General features: G+C 29.9%; 1 protein-coding gene across 1 annotated transcript; it reads right to left on the bottom strand.

Annotated features, from left to right (window-relative positions):
- Positions 1-119: 119 nt before the first annotated feature.
- LOC113517532 (protein brawnin) lies at positions 120-778 on the bottom strand. The gene has a single exon (XM_026902230.3). The coding sequence runs from the start codon at positions 396-398 to the stop codon at positions 192-194; it is 207 nt and encodes a 68-aa protein (XP_026758031.2). The 5' UTR covers positions 399-778; the 3' UTR covers positions 120-191.
- Positions 779-5,191: the final 4,413 nt, after the last annotated feature.

The raw sequence follows: 5,191 nt of genomic DNA on the forward strand, positions 1-5,191 counted from the left end.
ATTCATTTTAAATATGGGCATGAAAACTAGTGTGTAATGACAAATTAACTAGGATTTGATTTATTATTAGTGATGGATTCTGATATATTATAATAGTAGGTTATAAAAAGTTTACAAAATTTCTAAAGTAACCACATATTTATTAAAAACACTTTCTAATATAAACTACAGTAATATAATTATAAAAACAATCATTTTAAAACACCTTCTTCTTTCAACTCTTCTCTAATCTTATGTTGTAAATGATCTGGGAAATTTTTTAGCTCCTTATCAATATACTTATTTAAATCCTGGAGTGGTCTATAGTATAGATGTACGACTTGAGACCCCGCAAGCATTGATGTCATCGCCGCTACAGAAAAAGATATATACTGTCCCCAAGTTACTCCAGCTGGCATCTTATGAAGCAACGTATTTCCTGATCTTTTCTTCTACAATGTCGTGAGCTTGACGCTTTTTAAATGTGTTGTAAAAGTTGACCTCACCAACTCTCCAATTAATCATAGAAAATTCCAAAGCAGCTCCCAGTACAAAGAACATTGGTAGAAATCTATAAATTCCGAAAGTCTTTTTACCAGGCCATCTATTAACAAGTCTATGAATCCAGCCGATCCTCATTGCATTATACCTTTTATACTAAAATTTATGGAAAGTGCTAGCACTTTTATCGGTTAGTTATCGGTTTCACATTTATGATAATTTAAATAAATAGAAAATACACTATTACGAAACTATTATAATCACAGAACGAGTAAAAAGATATGGAAATTAATTGACAGTAAGTGACAGTGTCAGTTTTGACAGCAAAGAGTTGACATCAATCGGATATGAATCAAAGATTATGGAACGGCTGACATTATACAATCATATAGTGATAGGATAAAGATTCTAAATTGTTCTTAAAATTGACGTAGGCGAATTATTAATAAAGAATAGAATCAAAATACAAGCTAGAAAGCTGAAAAGGCCATCGTTGTAGGATTCATGCCGCTGCATTGGCTGCTTTGTTACGCGCCGTCTTATATTTACGTTTCGCACTCACTGCGGCAGTCTGTATACAAGCTGCACACTTAATATGTAGTAAATTATAGAAAGTTTATGCTACACTGAGAAAAATGAATTACACGAAATGAAAAAAAAAAAAACTTTTAAAAGCAAAAATTATAAAACAAAGAATAAAGAATTGGCGCCATTTTTAGTGTTGCAAGTATCCTAAAAAAATCTCCACAATTTAATTAAAATCACCAAAATGCAATTAATTTTATCAATTTACTATTTGTATAATATGAATATAATATTTATGTATGTATATAGAGATATTATTGAATATTATGCAGACTATTTAATGTTCAACGTATTAAATTAAATTACATTGTTATAACACAATTAGCTGAATTATTAATAAAACCGCCACTATTATCAAACGTCTTAAAAAAATGGAAATTTTAAATTCTACTGTATATATTTTATTATAAGAATCTTTTTTATATGGCTGATTGCTTTTAAAATCAAAATCTGAAGATACATGTACACTTTAAATACGGATGTAATGTTAGAAGTAATTAAAATAAGCGCCAGTTTTACTTTCAATGATATTTGATCGATTTCTTTTCAAAGTCGATAATTCAGGATTTATATATATGAATAATTCGAATACTTTACATATGAATGCGATGTCACATTTAATAAAAATAGTCGCTATTTTTATTTGAGCTTTCAAAATTGATATCTACACTTCGATTCTGGCGTCAGAATTGATTAAAATAGCTGCTCTTTTTATTTAAAGTAAAAAGGTATTTATGTGGATAAAGATAAACAAAAAAGAATTAAGAATTTAAACTTAAAATACAATTCAGTAATTTTTATATTTAGTCAATTTATTAGGTACAATTAATTAACTTATATTTTCCATTATCGTATGTAGATATTTCGAAAAACCCACATAAAATTAAAATAACTCCCACTAGCATTAATTCTGAGATCAATATATGTTTTAAGTCTACAAAGATTCTGACATCATTATTAAAGAAATAAAATAGCAAAAAAATAAAATAAAATATTCGTTATTTAATTTATTATGAACTCATATTTAAAGCGAAATGGATCCTTAATAACTGATTTTTAAACTTTACCTCAAAATTGTACTAAAGATTAGTAAAATTTTTTTAAAGCAATATGAAAGAATCAGAAAGTTTTCAAGCTTTAGAATAATAAATAATAATAATAAATAAATAGCATAATTAAATTTATTAATAAAATTAAATATTGTAAATAGTTGCCGTGACTTTTAGAATAGGCAATACCTTCCTTTCCCGTAAATGTTGTAAGAGGCAATTAAGAGAATATTTAAGGGATGGGGAACGGAATCCTTCTTAAAACATCACCAAAACCAAAAAAAAAAAAAAGGTTTTGGTGATGTTTTTTGGCCGCACAGCGTGGCAACTACTGACAAATCATCCCAAAGGGGAGGCCTATGTTTAGCAATGGACAATTAAGGACTTTAGGAGGTTAGTTTCATACTATGTTACAATTTTCAACTATTTACATTAATTTTAAGTAATAATTTCTAACCTGTTAACCCTATCACGCACATTTATATTTAGCTGTTTTTCGAAGCATTTATAAGACACTCTATCCATATAATCTAGGCTGCGTGCAACATAGACACACTGCATGTAAGCATCTTTAAACTAGATATCATCATCATTTCAGTCATTATCCGTCCACTGCTGGATATAAGTCTCCCCCACAGATTGCCATAAAGAATGGTCCTGAGCTACTTATATCCATTGACTCTCTGCAATGCATTCAAAGTCGTCACTCCATCTAGTGGGGGATTGTCCTACACTACGTTTGTTGGTACGGGGTTTTTTCTCAAGAATTTTTCTTCCCCATCAGTTATCGGTTGTTTGTTTGCCACTTCAGCTTGTTGGTTACTTTGTGGTATATATTTGTAATATTATACTACAAGATACCACGTCTCTACTTTGTATAGATCTATAGTATTGTCGAATACTAGGCTGATTTCGAAACAAACAAGTTTGCTATTCATTTTATCTATAAGTAACTGTAAAGATGGCATGTTCATATACTTGATCGTCTACGGAGTTTGCTATATAATGACACAGTGAAAATTCTTAACCAAAGAGAAAGAGAATTTGATATTTAATAGTTAATATCTGTGGTTGTGATAAGACATTGGTTGTCTCGGTTGACATTATAAAACAATATAAATTTCTTTGTCTTTTATTTCCATTTGACATTTTCGTGGACGATAAAAAAGCGGGAAAAGGTTAAAATTATATATTATCTTAAAGTTAATATTGTTTGAAAAAATATTATTTCCTAATGCTGTTTAAGAAACAATGCTTGCCATCCGAAAGAACAAATCAAAACGATGTTCTTCAGTCATTTATGAGAAATTTCAAATCTAAGAAATTTGTGTTTAAAAGTAAAGTCATAAACCCCAGTCCCATTAGACCCAGTGAGAGACCACTTGTTTACTTAGTTTATTAATTCTCTAATTTTTGTTCAATAATCATACGACAAGTAATGCGTTCTGTTGCCTTTTATTAAGTATTTATTTAATTTTATTAATGACTTATGGTTATGTTATGAATGGTTTGAAATGTTTTAGTAGAGAAGTAACTAGTGATTTTTTCAAAAATGTAGAACCTGTGAAATTAACTGAAAGTAGAAAACTGAAACTGCATTTAAAATGTTGGGGTTTACTAATGGATTATTATTTGGAGTCAGTTAAGATCAATTGCTCAAAAAATGGAAAGGCATCAACTGTTGCAACATTGAAAATTGGTGATAGGTCAGGTCAAGTGGCATGCATTGTCAGAGGACCAACTGTTGGATTATTGTTTGGTTTATCTGCTGAAGAATGGATCCAAGTTGAAAAATTATGTAACAGTGGCCAACAACTATTTTATAGATATTTTAAAGATGGTATAAAAGAGACGTTTAGTTTTGAACAGAAGTTGTTCTATAATTTCTGCCTTTGCAGTCAAAAGAAAGAAGTATTTGTAGTTGTGTTTCAAAGATGCACCAATTTGAGGAACAAAGACAAGAACCATGCTTTGCTGGAAGTCTTGGATTTAAGAAGAAGTAACACACATATTTTGGATTTATATATTGAACATCTCAGAAAATGTACCATGCCCATGAATTCATAAGTATCTAATTATACCAGTATTGCTTTTTTTAATAAATGGTAATGGCATGGTAGTCCTGCCTGCGCTAATTGTATATGCTGGTGTAGCACCAGTAGCAGATGATAAGTGAGAATGAAAAAGCAGGTCAGTTAGCCCATCATTATGTGTAATTCAGTACGATGACTTCCAGGGGGAACCATGTGGAGGTGCACCTGAGAGGGGTATATTGCTAGCAATGAGACTGGTAATCCACATTACTTGAAATCCCTACCCCCTATATCAGTATAGTTCTATTACAGCAACTAATCTTATTATCGTAATGTGTTAAAAGTTTTTTTGTTAAATCGTTAATACAAATTCCTGCAGTATATTAGATAAATTATGTTTAAATTTTGTATATATGTTTTTAATCATGAAAATAATAGGGTTATCATTTAATCTCATGATTATTTGTGAGCAATAGCATTTAACTATTAGATGATGACACTGTTCTAAATATACTTCATATTTTGTTATTATTATGTTGTATATATTATTAGAATTATTAAACAATTTGTAATATTATGAACTCAATATAAATAAATTTTATTATTTTTTATATAGTCTTTATTATTTGCTTCCTGACATATATCATGAAAAGAATTAAAACATGTTTCCTGATGTATTCAAATATCAACATAAGTGAATGCCACTGAACTTTATATTATTTAATATATACTATTATGTGTTTGTAAAAGTAATGCAACTTATTATAAGGATCTTGAATGATTCTTGTTTGTATACCTACTGTAACCCTGAATATTTTCAGTAGGCAGCATATTGCAGCAAACTAAACTAACCGCCATTTGGTCTTTGATGCAATAGTCACGCATTGCGTGGGCCGCAAACACATGCGTCTGGGTGGTAGGATAAGTAATAGGTACCTACCTTAAAATCGAGAGTGGGCGTTGACATCAAGTATAGTTTTTTGCCAACGGAAGGCAATAACGATATTCAAATTTGTTTTGTGGCCTAAAAGGCTGGTGGGTGAG

The sequence above is a fragment of the Galleria mellonella genome, unplaced genomic scaffold (genome assembly GCF_026898425.1).
Source record: "Galleria mellonella isolate WM207_F2 unplaced genomic scaffold, CSIRO_AGI_GalMel_v1 utg223, whole genome shotgun sequence".
In the NCBI taxonomy this organism is placed as follows: domain Eukaryota; kingdom Metazoa; phylum Arthropoda; class Insecta; order Lepidoptera; family Pyralidae; genus Galleria; species Galleria mellonella.